General features: G+C 51.2%; 1 protein-coding gene across 5 annotated transcripts in view; it reads left to right on the plus strand.

The window, feature by feature from the left end:
• KIAA1671 overlaps window positions 1-18534 on the plus strand; it is a 142197-nt gene that overhangs the window by 117081 nt on the left and 6582 nt on the right. For all 5 annotated transcript variants that reach the window (XM_079762599.1, XM_079762601.1, XM_079762600.1 and 2 more), the window contains 5 exons: window positions 11616-11734; window positions 13452-13707; window positions 15045-15219; window positions 16992-17110; window positions 17595-17728. In XM_079762599.1, coding sequence (XP_079618725.1) covers window positions 11616-11734; window positions 13452-13707; window positions 15045-15219; window positions 16992-17110; window positions 17595-17728 — 803 coding nt within the window. The remainder of the gene's footprint in view (window positions 1-11615; window positions 11735-13451; window positions 13708-15044; window positions 15220-16991; window positions 17111-17594; window positions 17729-18534) is intronic.

Genomic DNA, 18534 nt, shown 5'->3' on the forward strand with positions numbered 1-18534 from the left:
CAGCTTACCTGGGAAAATCAGACAGTAAAAAAATTATCACACTGGCATATCGCCCCTCAGGTCTGATCCCAGCTTCATAAAATACTGAACAGACATCTCGACCAAGTAGCTCAATTGGTTAGAGCAGCGGTCGCCAACCTTTTGGACCTCACGGACCACCGGTTGGCGACCGCTGGGTTAGAGCATAGTCCCAATAACGCCGACATTGCGGATTCAATCCCTGGTCAGGGCACATACAAGAAGCAACCAATGAATGCATAAATAAATGGAACAGCTGATCAATGGTTTCCCCTCTCTCTGTCTCCCTCCTTTGTCTCTCCTCTTCCTTGCTTTCTCTCAAAATCAATAAGTAAAGTAAAATAAAATACTGATCAGAAGTCTGATAGGGAATAAATTTAATTCACCCATATTTTAACAGTGATTCTCTTTGATGGTGGCATTGTGGGTGGTTATTTATTTTCTTATAACATTTTATTGTTAACAGATATCTTATGTCTAGATCTATATTTATATTTTACAGGGAAATTGTGTAACTTCTAGAATCAGAAAAAAAATTCTGACTGCCAGGGCTTTGGGGTTGGCATATCCCTTTTTTACACCCTCCAACCATGCTCATTACAGCTGATGGGGGAGGGGGGCTGTGCATCTCCCCATATTTATTTTACTTAAAAGTGGTCTGTCAAAGTGGATTTTCATTTTTCAACTTCCTGAAAGCTGAGTTCTCGTGGTGGTTTTGATTTACACCATGAGCTCATGGTGTGTCTGGCATCTTGCAAAGTCCAGAGTTCAGTAGATATGAACTTGAATTTGAACCCTGGCTCCACTATGTACTAGCTCAGTGACCTTGGGCAAGCCACTTCCTCTCTCTCCAGCCTCAGGCCCCCTGGCTTTGAATGGGATAACCATAGCCTTGCTTCATAGGGACGGATGGTAGGAAAAGCAATGGGGTGAATCATATGGAGGCACCTCACAACCTAATAAAACACCGCAAAAATGGTCATTTGTTCAAAATTAAAAATTAATGAGCCACACATTCTTTATCAAGCATTTCTGTGGGCAGACCTTTAACATCTGCAGAACCTCCCATAGTTCCAGTCCCAAGGGGTAGGGTAGGGGGTGGGATGTGCTCTGTAGCCGCTGCCTCTGGTTGCCTAGCAACTGGAAACCCATAGAGGTAGATATTCTAATCTGTCAGAATGGTTTACCCGCTGAGATGGAGCTGATATCCAGTTACCTGAGAAGGAAAAGAAAATAAGCTGTGTGCACAGCCCTGTCCACGAGCTGCCGAATCCGATCCCTTCCCAGAGCCTTCTCACGCCTTAGTTAAGATTTTAGAGGCCACCAAAGAGTCGTGAAACTGGTTCTTTCACCGCAGGGAGCGCGTGATCCCCATGAATTTTCAGCTCCAGCTGCCACCTTGGCCTGTGGGTCTGGCTTTGAAATGGTGTTTTGGGTTGAGGCGAGCAGGATACTGTTGCTGTCAATCCATCTGGACTCCTTTTAAAGCAGGTGGATGAAACCTAAGGTGCTCTCAGGCCTCGCCTAGAAATTGAACGGGCCTGCCCTTGAGAAGCCCAGCTGGCCACTCTCAAACTTGGGAGCCAAGTCCAGTCATTGCTGTAAGCATTCTCACAGTTCCTGTAAGTTCTGCCCGATCCTTGAAGAGGGTGTTGATGGGTGTCAGCGCTGCAGTGATCTGCACCAAGAATTTGGAAAACGCCTCCTTTCTAAAAGCTTCTGGTATCACGCTGCCTCTTTGGCTCTGTGTCTCCGGCTGGTTTCAGAGCCACAGAGAGGTGATTCTGACTTCTGAGCATCATGACGACAGCACTCATTCCTTGAGTACCTGCCATGTGTCAGGCACCGCGCTCAGCACTTTACATAGATCATTAGCCGTGCAATGCTGGCATCAGCTCTGAATGTTGAAGTGGTTCTCTGCTATCACTGAGACTCAGAGAGGTAGAGTGACTTACCCAAGGCCACACAGCTTCTATGTGATAGGGAGCCAAGACTGGAGCCAGGGTGTGTTTGACCCCAAGGCTCCTGCCAATCTGGCATTTCTTTTTCTTCAGTCCCTGTGACCTGCATGGTCTGCAGCTAACATTCCAGACCCTATGGGGGAGGCACCAAACCCTCCCTGAGGAATTCCCTGGAGGGGGAGGTGCAGACAGGCATCTGGGAGGAGGCAAGTGCTTGCCTGGCTGGGTATGTTATGGATCCTTTTCCTCTTTTAAAAAAACTGCAAAACCCAGACATGCTCACTATAGAGAAGTAAGATCATAGACGAAAAGGAATTTTAAAAAATTTACTCAATGTCTCACCCCCCAGAAATAGTCCTTGTAACATGTCTATATCTCTTAAGATTTTTGCATACATAATGCAAAATATATATACACTAGAGGCCCGGTGCACGAAATTCATGCATGGGTGGGGGGTCCCCTCAGCCCAGCCTGCACCCTCTCCAATCTGGGACCTCTCAGGGGGTGTCCGACTGTCAGTTTAGGCCCGATCCCTCGGACATCCCTTTTGCAATCCAGGATCACTGGCTGCTAACCACTCACCTACCTGCCTGCCTGATCACCCCTAACCACTCTGCCTGCCGGCCTGCTTGCCCCCAACTGCCCCCCCCTTGCTGGCCTGGTCACCCCTAACTGCCCCCCATACTGGCCTGATCGCCCCCAACTGCCCTCCCTGCTGACCTGGTCACCCCCAACTGCCCCTGCTGCTGGCCTGGTTCCCCCTCCCGGTCCCGCCGCCAGCCTGGTCACCCCACACAGCCTGCTGTTCAGTCGTTTGGTCGTCCCTCCCTAACCCCCCTGCCGGTCTGGTTGTAGGCAGCCATCTTGTGAGAGTGTGATGGTCAATTTGCATATTACCTCTTTATTATATAGGATATATGAATATATGATAAATATATACACATATATTAAATACACATTTTTGCATATAAATGCAATATATATTGCACATAATATAATGATATAATGCACTATATATGCAATATATACATATTTTTGCATATATGCAAATAGATCAATAAAATGGAATTTTGAACTCGTTTGTACCCAGTTTTCTGTCATCTTTCTCTACTATGACTAACTTCCCATGTCAGTGAAATGGACCTGCATTCTTATTTTCAATGGCAACAGCATCTTCCATTTTTTAGGTTATGCTGACTTTATAGGGTCAGGCCCCAATGGATTTTGGACACTCAGGTTGTTTCCAGTCAAATTCTTGTCTTATAAATAACAGTAAAAATCGCTGGACATTCATTGTCACCCACCTGCATAATCAGAATAACTTTTAGAAGTAGAGTAAGAGTAACTGGAACAGAGGCAAACAGCCTGTGCAATTTTAAGGCGATGCTTGTTGCTAAGGGAGTTCAAGTTCGTCGCCAGAGTCATTGACGTTGCCTTGGAGGCCGTGTGTGTGGCGCTTAAATCCCTCCCTCGCTGTCAGCCAGCCCTCTGCGTGAGCACACATGCACACACACGTGCACACACACACACACAAACACGGCATGTTGCATAATTCCTCTGGGCGTCTGTTTTCTCCTGTATAAAATGGAACACCATGTTGCAATCCCTAATCCACCATTCCACAATCCACAAAGCTCTCATTTGAGGCAAAACTACCCCATACCAATTGTGCTGATGTGAAGTAATTAATAGTATTTATTTATCCCATGTGATGTGACTATTCTTACATGTTGCTAGAGAAATATTAACACACTTGCCTGTGGGATGTTGCCCTACACCACTATTTATCCACTTTTGGAGGGGGAAGGGTCGTCATTATTCCCTAAAGAGCCTTTTTCAACATTTTTTCTTAATTGCCTTTCCATAAAATGTTATATCATGGCTACATTGTATATCGGTATATATACTGTATGCAGTAAGAAATAAGATTTTTTACACCCTGGCCGGGTGGCTCAGTTAATTGGAGCATCGTCCCATACACCGAAAGGTTGTGGGTTCAATTACTGATCAGGGCACATACCCAGGTTTCAGGTTGCACCCCCAGTCGGGGCACGTACGAAGGCAACCGATCAATGTTTCTCTTTCACATCAATGTTTGTTTTCTCTTTCCCTCCCTTCCTCCTCTCTCTCTAAACTCAATAAAAACATATCCTCAGGTAAGGGTTAAAATATAATAATAAATAATATTTTTCACCTCCTTCCCAAGAGCCAGTTTTCACTCCCTTGGGGAGGGGACATATCACTCCTGTGGAGAACGCATGACCTAGACCAGTGGTTCTGAAGCATGGGTGACTGCCCCTCAGGGGACAATTGGCTATGTTAGAGGCATTTTTGGTTGTCAGGACTGGGTGGGGGGCGGGGGCGGTTGCTACTGGCATTGGTTGGTACAGACAGGGATGCTGCTAAACATCCTACAGTGCGCAGGACAGCCCCATCATGTGCTCTAGTGCTGAGGTTGGGAGCCCTGCCCTAGACCCCCCACCGTGTGCCCACCTGCTGTCTTCCTAAAACCTGGCCGGTCCCAAGTTTGAAATGCACTTTGCCCCTGGGCTTGGGATTGGGCCAGTGGAGCTGTGACACTGGAACCCACTTCACAGGCTGGTGGGAGGACCCTTTGGGGGCTGACGCAGGAAAGCAGGTTGCTGGGTACCTGGCCTTGGGGCGTGCTCACCCAAGGTAAACCAAGATGCCCAAGTGCCAGGTTGCTGGCATCCCCAGTGCCTGGATGTTGCCCCCAAATTGAGAAAAGGGCCCTTCTGCAGCTGGACATCTGGCCGCACCTTTCCGCAGCCTTGGGAGCCTTTCACAACCGCTAGGTCTGACTTCCAAGTCCTACCAAGTGAGCTCTGGCCCCGAGGGTGCCCGGCTCTGCAACTGCCTGAAGCCTGCGTGGGCCCCAGCTCTCCCCGATCAGGCCGTTGTTTTGTTTGTGGCCTTTGCCAAGGCCCAGTGTCTGCCTGAACAGGTCTCAGGCTCTGCCCGTGCGCCAGTCTGCAGCCAGCTGATAAGCTGGCTCCATGCTGCTGGGGCCGGCCCTGGGCCTGGAGCTCTCGGCTTCGGCTTCCAGAACGCTCTCCCCAACTTGTGACCAGGGGGCCATGTGATGAGCAGGCGGGAACCCTGTGGGACGAGGCTCTGCCCCAACCTGGGCACTATGAAGCGTTAGCCAAAAAGATAGCATCCAGGCGGGCGTTTTCCAGGGCCTCTGGCCTACCTATCGAGGGCTGGGTTGTGAGTTACATCAGGCGGCGCCCTGGGCCCTGGGCAGGGTCTTTGAACAAAGCCACAATCTGGGCTGGGCACCAGAATGAAAGGGAGCCCTTGGCTCTGTCCCGGGCGATGGAATGTCAGCCCAACTGGTTTTGCTCCTTCACTGGAGCTGGTGTTCCTTAACAAGGGTGCCAGCGTGCCCGTTGAGGGTGGTGGGCGTCCACGCTCAGCCCCTACCTCTGCCCAGCACCCCCTACAGGTGAAGAGGCGCCCCATTCACGCTTGGTGCTCTGAGCTCTCCTCTCCTCACCCGGCCCGGACAGCCTGGAGACACCAGCCCCTTGTCTGTAAGGCGGGTCTAGTCTCCCCTGCAGGCTGCTTCACAGGGGGGATGGAAGGGGCTGTCCAGTCCACAACATAGCAATGAAGACAGCATTTCCCTCCCCCGCCTCACCTTCTCCCAGCCTGACCCCTCACCCGCACTGCCTTCTCTGTCTCCCACACTGTCCCTATCTGACCCACTTATCAAGGCCTGGGCCCTGTCACATGCCCTCCACGAAGCCACCTGTCACCTACCCCTCGTCACCCTTGTGCCTCCTTCCCTCAAGTACCTTGGGTACCTGGGATTGGAAACTATTAATCTCGGGGCCCAGGGGAGTTTAAGACAGAATTTTCGTGAACTATCTACAGTGGCTTTGACATCTTTCCATGACAGCGCCTAACATTCTCCCTCATTGTTTTCACTGGCAGCAACGTGTTCCCTTGAAGGATAAACCAGGGTTTGTTTATACCTTAGATACCCAAAGCGGTGCTGTTTGTTTGTATGTATGTATGTATATGTCTAAGCGTATTTGTGTGTATATTATGTATATGTGTAATTATATTTGTGTATATGTTTATGTATACACTGAGTGGCCAGATTATTATGATCTCTGAATGCATAATAATCTGGCCACTCAGTGTATATCCTTTATAATCCTATATAATAAAAGGCTAATATGCAAATTGTCCCCTCGACCAGGAGTTCGATCAGCAGGCAGGCCGGCCAACCGCCCATGTCCCCTCCCCCTGGCCACCCATGCACAAATTCATGTACCGGGCCCCACCCATGCACGAATTCATGCACTGGGCCTCTAATATATATATATAATCTGGCCACTCAGTGTATATTTGCATGTGTGTATATTTGTGTGTGTTGTGTATGCGTTTGTGTATATGTATTTGTGTATATGTTTACATGTGTGTACATTTGTGTATTTTGTGTATATGTGTGTTTGTATTTGAGTATGTGTGTTTGTGTATATATTTGTACGTGTATATTTGTGTGTGCATCTGCGTTTGAGTGCGTTTCTCTGCTGGATGAGTCACCAGAGGGGCTTGGGGAGCAGTGTTATGACACTGGAATGTGCTTCTGCCACTGATCACGGGCGGGAGACACTGCAGGAGTGGAGTCCTCAGGCAGAGAGGGACACACCACTCCCTGCCTTCCACCAGGGTCACACTTACATGTTCGAGGCTGCAATTCTGCCTCCTGACAAGTTGAGCACTGGCCTGAAATAAACATGCGAGATGTTTTGACGTGTGATGGTTAAAAAAAAGAATCCAAATTTGGCGGAGAATGTTTTAAGAATCCAGGAGGAGCCAAGTCTGGCTGGGTCGGAGCCGATTCCGTGAAAAGGAGAAGCTGGGAAACAAAAGAATCATATATTTATGTAGAATGGTACTTCTTAACATTTTTTTAAAATTACTAACCGTAGTGTTACAAAATACAAAAAGAGGTAAATTAAAATCTATGTTTGCCTCTGCGCCCCGCCCCTCCCACACATCACCCAGTTCCCTCCCAGAGACAAGCAACTCAGTTTCCTGTCCTCTGAGGGTCTGTACGTTCACGTGTTTACGTCTATATTGCTTCCCCACAGACAGACGGCAGCACACGCCTCTGGGTTTCGTGTCTTGCTTTATACACTTGATAATGTATCTCGGGGCCCATTCCATACACACCTGCCTTATCCTTGTAACAGCTCTTCCTAACAAATAAATAGTATTCCACATTATGGCTGTGCTATCGTTTAGGTTACATGCATTTTTAAAAGCTCCTCAATTCTCTTTTCCCTTGGCTCATCCTAACCTTAGAACTATGGACCTTTTATTAATAGGGCTTTAGACTTAAGAGGGAAATTTAATTTGTCTGTTTTCATGCAAAAGTATCTCAGTACTTCTGGAATGTTCTACACCCCCTTCTGTCCTCTGCACGAAGGTTCTTGATTGTTTAGGGGATTTCCTGAATCAATCTCTCCTATTTTTCACCTTAAAGAAAGTCACAGTAGCCAGTTAACTTTTATTGTTTGCCAGCACATTGAGTGTGGTGTTTTAGGGGGAAAAAGGTTTATTTTAAAAGTAACAAAAATTAACTACTAAGGGCATATTAAATATTAAGGGCATATAGATATATCAAGAGAGTGTGACTAAACAGCAATATTATCACAGACATTAGAGAGGGGGATCATTTATGGGTTCATTCATTCATTCGTTCACTCATTCGTTCATTCATCTGTTTATTTTCAGTTGCTCCCTAGCCACAGTGGCTATCTCTTTACTTGGCCTTGGGGTTTGAAGGTTAACAGACCCCAGTGTCTACCCTCAGGGAGCTCACAGTTTGGAGGAGACGGTCAAACAGGAAGCAAGCACAGCCAGCGCCTTAAGTTCTATGATGGCTGGGCACAGGGTGCTCTGTGGGGGCCCGAGGAGAGACCCCGTTCAGCTGTGGTTGGAGGCAGTCAGGAGAGGCTTCCTGGAGGAGGTGATGCCTGAGCTGTGTTTTAGGGGCACATTCCAAGCAGACCTGGGGCCAGCATTGGCCAGTGGCTGGCAGACTGTACCAAGAATCTCCCGGAGGGGCGTTTCCTGGGTGAAATTGCTAATAGGAGTTGTTAGAGTGGGAGGGGGTAGGTAACAGGCCATAGACTCAGAGCCCAATGCCTGCGTTTGAATCAGGCTCTTTCACTCACTCGTGAGGCCCTTGGCAAGTCCCTTCACCTCTCTGTGCCTCAGCCTTCTTATCTGGAAATGGGGGGTAATAACAGCTGCTACTTAAGGTTGTTGGGAATACTAAATATGGCAACTTGGCACACAGTAAACGCCATGTAAGTGTCTGTTGTTACTATTTAATTTCTCACAGCCTCAGCTACCTCATCTGTGAAATGGGGACATTAATAGTATCTACTATGGAATTAAACTAGATGGTCCATGTAAGGAATTTGATGCGGTGCCAGGCACAGTCAGTGCTCCTTAAATGTTCAGGGTTATTACTATTCTTGCCACCTCCTCTCTCACCTCTGACGCCTGATGGGCTCCTGGAGCCTGGGGGCCTCTGGGACGAAGCTGCCAAGAGCCTGGGCCCCCAGCCCAGCTGTCGTGTCTGTTTATAGCCTCTGAGACCTTCGGGGCAGCAAGGCAGCCCTGGCCCCGGAGCCTTGTCGGGCACTCCCAACCGAAACCAAACACGCCTCCCGGGGACCAGCTGCAGACGTGCGTCCCTGTCACTTTGGGCAAACACTTGTCCATGGATTCTAGGCCTGGCGAGGCACCGATCCTCTCCCTTCAAGCCCGAGCTAGGAGAATGCAGCGGCTTTGGGGAGCTCAGACAAACCGGGTGCAAATCCCAGCTCCCCCACTTTCTAACTGTGACCTTGGGCGTGCCCGTTTGCCTCGCAGGGCCTCAGTCTCCTCTCCTGTGAGATGGGTCCATGACAGTTCCTGCTACACAGGCCTGTTGAGAACAGTGGGAGGCAAAGTGAATGGCACACCATCAGCGCCCTGTGTTAGCCTTCGACGCTGTCATTACTATTGCCGCCCAGTCCTTGTGCGGGTCTGACCCGGACACAGGACAGGAAGGCACTGAGACAGAGCTAGGTCCCCACGCCAGCCCGGGCCCCATGACCGCAGAGCTCCCTGCACAGCTGGGGTGTAGAGTTGCAGAGGGGATGGGACCCACGTCTTAAATTGCTCAGAATCGCTCTGTCATCTGTGGGCCACCAAGCGCTGCCCTGACTCAGGGTTCTTTCTTAGGCGGATGTGTCAGACGCCCCAAAATACACACAGGCATAATATTCTCTCCTTTCCCTACCCCGTCGCTAGCTCCATTCTCTTTTCTGGATAAGAAGCTCACACCTACTCATTGGAAAAAAGTTATTTTCAGGAACATATTCTTCCAACAGACATTTATTCAACAATTACTCCAGGCCAGGCACAGTTCTGAGTGCTGGGACACAGACTAAAGGCTGTAGATCAGGGGCCACAGCCAGCCAGCCACCTCTTTGTCAATAAAGCTTTATTGGAACACAGCCACGCGCACTCACATATTGCTTGCACTGCTTTCTTGGTAGCAGTGGCAGAGGGGAGTAGCTGGGTCAGAGACAGGGTGGCCCATAAAGCCCCAAATATTTACTGGCTGGCCCTTTACAGAGAAAGCTTGCTGGGCTCTAATGCAGCCTTGTGAGCATCTTGTCCACAGTATCCCTCAAACATCATGGGGTACACAGTGTCCCCAAAAGTTGACAGCAAGAGAATGGGTGGGAGGTGGTCACTTACTGGGCCAGGTGCTGTGCTAGGAGCTGTCATTGCGTCTGTGCCCTTGGCGTGACCACTGTTGCCTACTGAAGCCCTATACCATCTCTGTGCAGCAGGAAGGGAGGCGGAGGTCACGCACAGCTTTCCCCGGGCGCACACGTTTTGCTGGACCACGTGTGCTTGCTCTGTTGAGGGCAGTTCCACAGAAGCTGGGAAGAGGCACGCTCCCACTTCTGGGAGGAAGAAGCTGCTCAGGAGAGGGTCCTGCCCCCTCACTAAGCGCCTACTCCGTGGGGGACAAGGATGATAGAGTGTCCTGACCTTGAAGGGTGCATCAGCAGTTACAGAATCTCAGCATCTGTGTTGTGATCCTACCCTCCTCCTCAGTGCCTGGCACATAGTAGGTGCTCAGTAAATATCTGTTGAGTTAATAACGTCTATGTCAAACTTGCCTGCACAGAGGTGAGTCCGGGTTAGGCAGGAAGAGCTCAGGAGGAGGAGAGAGCCCTGTGGGTTGCCATGACTCTGGGTGGGAAGGATGGATAGGAAGAGGGAACAGCACAAGCAAAGCCAGAGGCCAGGAATGTGCGAGGTTTGGGTGGGATATGGCGAGTAGGTCAGGAGAGTGGATGGAGGGCTTGTTTGGGGTAGGGGTGGGAGTTGGGACTGGACAGGAAGTTTTGTGCTCAATTACAAGGGGTGTTGGATTTCAGTAGGAGGACAGTAGGGAGCCATAGAAGGTTTTTGAGCAAGAAATTAATGCTATGCATATGCAGAATATGCCTCCTGACCTCAAATAGAACATAGAAGTGGTCTTTCTGGAGTTGGGAGCAAAGTTGCTGTCATCCCCTCACCCCATCTCCCTCCATATTCCTCATCTCCTGGCCTCGGGTCGTCAAAAGATGGTCTCTGGGAACACCCTTCAAACCTTAGAAGCCAAGGCCATTTGAATTGTTACTGTGCCAGTGGCCGCCCAGGGGGGTGGAGTTTGGTTTCTCCTTGACTGCTCCATCTTCTCCAAAGTGAACAAGTTGAGAAGCCAGCAGTTCATTCACTTAATGGAGATCTGTGGGATCCCTCCGTCTGCCAGGCCCGGGTGGGCCCTGCAGCCAGATCTGTGGTAACCAGCATTTCCCCAAAGGCCCAGGTCGAGCACAGAGACCAGGAACTGAGCAGGTGGTGACAGAACCAAGCAATCCAGGCCATGTGGGCCCAGTGGTTACCAGTTTGGACTTGCAGGTCCAAGCCCCCTGCCCGGGTTTGAGTTCCACTTTGTCTCTTCACCTCCTAAGCCTCAATGTTCTCATCTGTAAAATGGGGATTGTGATAAGCTCCACCTCATAGGTTGCCGGGGGACTGCAGTTTGGCGAGGTGATATGTACACAGCTTGGTGAACACCAGGCACAAGTTCAATGCTCCAGGGATGCTATGCCAGGTGGTCTTGAGGGAGGGAAGCCGGGCGGCCATCAGAACCCTGGGTGGGGTGCATGTGGGGGGTGCCCTAACCAGACTGGTAAGTCCTGGGAGCATCCAAGGTGGAGAGAAGTTTAGCCTGGCTGCAGTGCAGATGGAGATGGGCACTGAGGAGGGTCTGGGAGCGCCCAGCAGAACCCTGCTTGCTGAGGAGGGTAGCCCCTTCGGCCCAGTTTGCCCGGCTTTAGCACCGACGGTCCTGCATCCTATGATGTCTTAGGCAAACTTGGAAGGTTGGTCATGTAGCGCCCACCAAGACATCTGGACCCACCTCTGAGAGCAGTGGCGGGTTAAACCCGGTGATATGTTAGGATTTGCGCCAGCTGGGACCAGGTTCTGAGCATTTTCCCTGACAGTAACCCCCGGTCTGGCCTTCCCTTGCAGGATCAGCTGAAACAGTGCTTCTCCAGGCGGCCCCCCGAGGCCAAGGACACCGACACCCTCGTACAGGAAGCCGACAGCCAGTATGGGACGTGGAGGGACCAGCACCAGAGCGGGGAGAGGTAGGTGGGGCGTGCGAGGCCCCTGGCGCGGGGCAGGGCGGCTGGGCAGGGATCTGGGCAAGTTACTGGAGCTTGTTTTGTCTATAAGTGTAAGAGTAAACCATTCTTGTTGTAAAAAAGAAATTTAGAAAGTATTAAAAATAGCAAATGATATGTGAAATATCCAGAATAGGCAAATCCGTTGAGACAGAAAGCAGATTAGTGGTTGTGGGGGGGCGGGAGAGGGGGCAGGAAGGGAGATTGGGAATGACTGATAAGCAGGTACCAGTTTCCTTTTGGGGTGATAAGATGTTCTAGAACTACCTGGTAGTGATGGTCACACAACGTTGTAAAGGTACTGTATCTCACTAGTGGTAAATTCTATGTTATGCACATTTGCCACAAATTAAAAAACATGAAAACACCAGTAATCTCAGCACACAGCTATCAACCTTCAGTAATGTTTTTGTCTTTCTAGAATTTTTCAATATATCTGTGTGTTTACAAATATAAGGACATATACATATTGCTTTATACACTGCCTGCATTTAATATGGCCACTGTCAACGGCCTGTAGGTCCTCAGGTGTCAGCCTGGCTCGGAGGGATGCTAGGATCGTGGCAGAAGCCCGAAGGGTTATCCAGGGTAGCCCGGATTCAGGAAGCAGGAGGTCTGAATCCCAGCTCCACCCCAGCCGGCTGTGGGACGGCCTGGCCCATTGTTACTCTCTCTCTGGGTCTCCAGTGCCCCTCTTACTGGGACCTGGGATCTCCCAGGGAGGTGGGTGCCTCATCCTGTCTCTTAGAGGCACTGCATCGCCCCCTCCTGGACAGTCCCAGGAGCTGCTGTGCTCCCAGCCCTAGCTAGCAGTGCCATCTGCTGCCACCTCGATGGTATTTCTCCTTATTTTTTGTGGATTTGGCTCAACCCCACCCCATACCCCTAAATCCTGCCTATTTCAAGTAATAAAATCATCCCAGAGCTGACAAAAAGCATCTCTGTGCTCCCAGTACACCTGGGTCGAAGGGTCTGCTTAAGAGTGCAGCTGTGGGGACTGGGGAGGGGGGGTGTCTTTCAGGATAGACCCTCCGATCAGGGAGGTGGTGTCTGGCGTGCCCACACACCCTTCCCCAGGTAGGGCTTCCTGTGCTCTGGACTTTGGGGTCTTTTTGTGGACAGGGAGAGCCTTTCTAATGGAAGGACTTGATTTATTTATAAATTTCCTATTGTATGTGATGCCCATTATCCAAGTGGTACCTGAAATGGTCTGGGAAGAAATTCCGGAAGTAGAAGGGGGTCAGGGATGTGTATTCTAGAGTCAGGTCTGCCCCTTTGGGCCAGCTGCCTCATGTCTCTGTGCCTCAGGTTCCTCATCTTCCGTGAGGTTAATATTTCATTCAGGAGGTTAACCCTCCCATTCCACAGCTGGCCAGGTGTTCTAGAGGCATGATCAGCACCGGGCCGTGTGCCCAAGGTGGTTCTCCTGGGATGTCTGTCCTGCTTCCTGGTGTATAGAGCACACCCCACACCCCACTTTCTGTGCCTTCTTTACTCTGATACTCAGTCCTCGGAAACAGCCTGCATGACCATGTCCCCTCCCTCCCTCCCTCCCTCCCTCCCTCCCTCCCTCCCTCTCTCCCTCCCTCCCTCCCTTCCTTCCTTCCTTCCTTCCTTCCTTCCTTCCTTCCTTCCTTCCTTCCTTCCTTCCTTCCTTCCTTCCTTCTTTCCTCCCTCACAGCGTGGCCCCTGAGTCTCCGTCCCCGGACAGCAGTGCCGCGTCAGCGTGGAAGCAGCCCTCCAGCAGCCGCTTGTCCTCACTGTCCTCCCCGACGGAGGCCACCTCGGCCGGAGACCAGCATGACTGCCCCAGGGACCAGCGGAGCACCAGCGTGGACCGCTCCAGCACTGACCTGGAGTCCACTGACGGGACCGAGGGGCCGCCCCCGCCAGACACCTGCTCTACAAAGAAAGTAGATGACTTCTCCTTTATCAATGTAAGTCGGTTCTTGGGAGCGTGTGTTGGGAACACTTATTTCTTCTTAAAGGGACATACTAGCATCTCCTGGCGAATTGCCCCTTTCCAAGGTAGAATCTGTGTGGGTGCAGAGGGCACAGTCTGAGATGGGACTGGCGTCTGCCTGTGGCTTGGGCCTGCCATACACCAGCTGTGTGTCTTGGGGCAAATGCTTTCACATCCCTGAGCCTCGGCTTCCTTATCCACTTGTGACCAGCAGAATGGGCTCCACAGCCTCAGATACAATCCCATGTGTTCAAATTGAAGCTGAGCCTAGCCCACGCCTGTTAGGTGAGCAGGAAGTCTGACCTCACCCTGCCAGGTGCTCTTAGTGGGATGTGTCCCTAGTGCCAGGGCGTACAAGTCTCTCTGTAAACGGAGAGCAGTCATTCTAAGAAGGGGAGACCCCCTCAGGTGTGGGTCCCCAGAAGCAGCCCTTACAACTCAGCTTTCTAGGTGCCAAGCAGAGGCAATGCCAGCTGCCGGGTCCAACTGCTCCTGCTCCAGCCCCTTCCAGACTGCCGCCTGTCCTCTTCCTCCCCCACCCGAGGATCCCCCTGCAGGGGGCAGGCAGACTTTCTTTGTCAACCCTTGAGACATGAAGGTCTCATTATTCTGCTTCCCTGACAGTAGGGCTGCCCTCCCACCCTCCTGAAGATGCAACATCAAAATGATGCAGAATCGAAAAGGGACCCGCTCTCCTGGCAGTAAAGCCTCATGCCCACACTCCTAGGGACGGCTGCCCAGATTCCCCCTGAGAAAGAACCCCACTGCTTTGGGAGGGGGACTCCCTCTAGGGCCTCAAAGGGGATTCCCCTTCCTAAGTATAGTCAGCTGGCACCTCTGGGTAAGAACAGAAATGGGGAAAGACACAAGTTCAGTCTCCCCTGGGGCACCCCACTATATAAACATGGACATGGTATGGAGTATAGGGATTTAATTAGGGGATGTCTTCAGTTGTTCATGCAACAAACATGTATGGAGCTCCTGCTATGCATTGAGCACTGCTCTCGCTTATATGCTCGTACAATGTCACCAGGAGGGGAAAGGCATTTCCATTGTGTGCCCACTATGTGCCAGGCACAGTGCCAGGGCACTCAAGCTTCATTTGATTCTTGTAATCAACCTACGTGGTTTGTTTCATGGAGAAATTTCGGCTTCAGGTGTCAGGTTAGTATTAAAATGCAGAAATGCTGGCCCGTGTGCCACCTAAATAGGGTCTTGTGCATCAGCGAAGCTTCACACACTTCTCTTGGGTGGTGCCCTCAGTGAATGGTTCCCTTGTTTTTCCTTTCTTCCTCCCTACTGCTCCCAAAGCAAACCTCAGTCCTCGACTCAAGTGCCCTCAAGACCCGGGTACAGCTCAGCAAGAAAAGCCGCCGCCGGGCTCCCATCTCCCACTCCCTCCGGCGCAGCCGAGTCAGCGAGTCAGAGAGCAGGTCTCCTGTGGAGGAGGAGGATGACACCATGTGGATGTTCAAGGACTCAACAGGTACACCCCTCGCCTCCATATATACCACATTGAACAGCAGGAAGGATGGAGGTTAAACACTAGAAGGAACTTCCTGTGAGTTGAAGGCTATAGGATATTAGACCATAATTACACAGGAAACTGTGATTTCTTATTCTGCACAGCTTATTAGAAACTAAGTAAAAAAAATATTTTAGAGGGATGATATATTAATTGGGGCTCTGCAGGTTGCAAGGGACAGAGCCACAATTTAACAGGGTTTCATGATTTCTGCTTTTATCCTTATTAAATTTGTCCTATACTCTTCAGGTTTGTTTGCTGGTCTTCTTTTCTAGATTCTTCAGTTAAAAGATCAGTTTATTTATCAGTCTTATTTGGTTTCTAGTGAATTATTTTAAGGCTACGCATTTTCCTCTGAGGATTTCTTTGGCTGCATTTTGTAGCAAATCCTGAGCTGAATTTTAAAGGGCAGGTAGGGATTAGCCAGGGAAGGGTATTCCAGACAGAAATATTAACAGGACCAAGGAGGGAGAGGTGTGGAAAGAACATTCTCTGTGTGTTGCAGGTGCCTCTCTAAGTGGTTCAAGCCAGTAGTAGCAGGACTTATGCTGGAAAAGTAGGTGAGGCCAAGTCATAGGAAGTCATGCTTCTTTGCCAAGGAGTTAGGCTTTTTCTGTAAAGAGTTTTGAGCAAAATCTTTTCTTATAATGGAAACCATAGCAGGTGACCTCCCCACTGTACACATAGGCAGCCTTAGTCCCCCACAGGCTACTGTAGGGACTTGTGTTCACTTGGCAAACAGTAGGATGTCAGACCAGCTTGGAGCTGAGTGAGGGCACAGCTTCTGACCAGATATCTTAAATGCTTGGAGGGCTATCTCTCCCTCTCCCATCTCATGCCTGTTATTCAAGGAAATGTTTAAATGCCTCTGTACACTTTCTTGGTTTTCTGAGCCAAATTTCACAGAGCTGTTTGACCAAGTAAAAACGAAAGTCAAGACAAAAGCACACAGTTACCGCTAAAAGCATGTAATTACCCCCACCTCCCACCCTGCTGGGGGACATACAACAGCTCCTGGTTCCCAGCAGCCTTGAGGTACCAGCCAGGCGCTGGGGAGGGCCTGGGGTATGATTTCTGGACACGCCCCAGTTTCCTGCTTGGCCTGGGGCCCCAGAGGACCAGGCCTTGCCTCCTGCCCCACTCCCCACTGTGCCCAGTCCTGGGTCCAAGTCTCCAGGAGGTTGAAACTCCGCCCCTCACTCCTGGAAGAGTGGGGACAGCAGTCTATCTCCCAGAAGTCTCACTACGAGGCTGGAGTGTGATGATGGGGTTAAGCCCCAGAGAGGGGGGTTTGGGTGAAGGAGGGTGGCCTCCTGGTCCAACACCAACTCCGAGCAGCCCTTCCACAGACACGGGATCCCTCCCGCTCTCTTCTGAGAGCATGATCCCGGGGCATTGGGGCTGGAAGCACTTCTGGCTCCTTCCCTGCCTCTACCAAAGGGCTCCTTCTACTTCCCTGCCTGGGAAAGAGCCGGGACCCAGAGTGTCTGTGCCCGGTCCCAGGAGGAACCCCATCCTGCCCTACTGAGCACATCTCTCGGCAAGAGCTGTGGAGAAGGAAGGTCATGAGTGCAAGTCCTGAGTGTGTCCTTATCTGTCCGATGGCCCAGGAATGCCCAGATGGTCAGGGCTGGTGTGAGGATTGCCCGAGGGTCTGTGTGCAGAGCATCTGGAACCCGGGCCTCAGTGCACGGGGGCTGCCAGTGACATCGGCGTGCTTTTCTTTGCAACAGAAGAGAAATCCCCCAGGAGAGAAGAGTCCGATGAGGAGGAGAAGCGGTCCGAGAGGTCACCCAGCAGCCATCCCCAGAGGATGCCTATGTTTCCGGGCTTCGACCCGGCCATGCTCAAGGTACGGAACCTCGCACCCGGAGTCACTCTCGGCTCTGGTAGCAAAAAGAACAGAAAAAGCAGGCCCCATAATTCTTACTCTCTCTCCCTGCCTCTCTCTCTGCCTCCCTCCCTCCCTCCCTCCCTTCTTCCCTCTCTCCCTTCCTTCCTCCCTTCTGCTGTCCTCCAAATATGGGTGAGAATCCACCCTGCCTTCTTCCTGTGGGAATCCGACAGTCCAAAGCTTCATCTTATTCAAATGGATGCAGGAGCATGGAGCTGGACAGAGCTGAGTTGCACCTGCAGGATGAGTTGGTGGCCCCACCTCAGGGCTGCAGGCCTGGCCACCGATTTTCTTTCCCCCCGCCCCCAGGTCAGCCAGCATCTCCCCTGCCCTGGGGCTTCCTGCCTGTGGGGGCCCCGGCATCACCGTGCAGTGGCAGTGCCATGGGATGGGACCCTCTCCAGCAACAGGCGGTTACAGACTCGGCTCTCTCCTCTCCCAGGCGCAGCTGCACAAGAGGCCAGAGGCAGACAGTCCCAGCGAGACCCCTGGCTGGGCCCCCCAGCCCAAGACCCCCAAGTCCCCCTTCCAGCTGGGCAGTCGCGTGCTACCCACCAGCGTTGAGAAGGACGAGAGGTGAGGGCTCTTGGGGATGAGTGCCCTGCCCCCCTTGGGGATGTAATTTTGGGGGAAAGCGGGGGCTGCCTGTTGGGTTTTAGAGCTGAATGACCGAGAATGAAAGGAGGAAGTGTGGGCACTGCTTGTAGACATGCTCAATAAAGGATAGTGGAATTCTTCTTAGGAGTCCTGTTGACATGTCAAAGCTAGGGTTTATTCATGATGCTGACATTGTCTTATAATAAGTGCTATGATAGAGCAGGGGCTCTCAAACTATAGGCCACAGGTCAAATTCAGCTCATTGTCTTTTTGTTTAAATAAAGTTTTATTGGCACACAGTCACAACCATTCATTTATAGGTTGTCTGCTGCTGCTTTCCTGGTGCAGCTGCAGAGCTGACTGGTTGTAACAGACACCCTGTAACCCCCCAAAAATATTTAGAGGCTGGTTCTTGATTTGACCCTGTAATAGAGGACGAACTGGTAAACTAGACTTAAGGAAGAAAGGTGTGGGAAAGGTTTCGAAGAGGAGACACCTGAGCTGAGTCATGGTGTCCACAGAGGTGGCAGCGTGAAGGGTCCCCGGCTGAAGTCATGGCATGTACAAAGGCCTGGAGACCCGATAGTGCCAAGGGCTGCAAGGACTGTGTGCTATTGGAGCACAGAGCAGGCTGCAGGAAGCAGAGGACCCGAGGCTGAGAGGGACAAGGCCACGGCTGAGATCGTGCCTGTCTTGCTCTGGGGACGCCAGATCTGTAAGCCTGGCTCCAGAGTCAGCGTCACAGCTGGGGGAGCCCCCAGGCCAGGTCTCAGAGGCACCACTGG

The sequence above is a fragment of the Cnephaeus nilssonii genome, assembly GCF_951640355.1.
Source record: "Cnephaeus nilssonii genome assembly, chromosome: 22".
Classification (NCBI taxonomy): Eukaryota; Metazoa; Chordata; class Mammalia; order Chiroptera; family Vespertilionidae; genus Cnephaeus; species Cnephaeus nilssonii.